This window comes from Pterocles gutturalis, unplaced genomic scaffold, assembly GCF_000699245.1.
Source record: "Pterocles gutturalis isolate BGI_N339 unplaced genomic scaffold, ASM69924v1 scaffold33255, whole genome shotgun sequence".
NCBI lineage: Eukaryota > Metazoa > Chordata > Aves > Pterocliformes > Pteroclidae > Pterocles > Pterocles gutturalis.
Genome location: NW_010139325.1, coordinates 6,319 through 6,688, shown reverse-complemented (window position 1 = coordinate 6,688; position 370 = coordinate 6,319). Strand labels below are relative to the sequence as shown.

The 370-nt window shown below is 57.3% G+C and overlaps 1 protein-coding gene across 1 annotated transcript in view; it reads left to right on the top strand.

Annotated features, from left to right (window-relative positions):
- LOC104468996 (glycine receptor subunit alpha-4) overlaps positions 1-370 on the top strand; it is a 5,335-nt gene that overhangs the window by 4,722 nt on the left and 243 nt on the right. Inside the window, exon 8 of the mRNA XM_010083313.1 lies at positions 333-367. Within this exon, the coding sequence (XP_010081615.1) occupies positions 333-367 (35 nt within the window). The remainder of the gene's footprint in view (positions 1-332; positions 368-370) is intronic.

Genomic DNA, 370 nt, shown 5'->3' with positions numbered 1-370 from the left:
GGGGGGGGGTGGGAAATCACTGTCAGGCTGCCAGGGTTGGGGTTGCCCTTGAATGTACCCTTAAAACCTGTGCTGGATGACAAGGCAGTGGGTTAGTGCTTACCACCACACTCTGCGCACGCTGCTGCCTGCCTCTGCCCGCAGTCTGCCAGCCCTGTGGTTTTGTCTGCACGCTTCGGGCTTTCTGAAAAAGCTCCTAACCTTACACTGGGCATTTACGTGACCATATCACCCCGTGAGAGGGTGTATAGGACATGCAGCCACAAGCACCTGCTTCCCTGCAATATTGGCACCCACGGGGTGCCCTGGCTTACGTCCTTTCCCTCTGACAGGAGGAAGAGCTCATCCGCGAGAGCCGTTTCTACTTGCG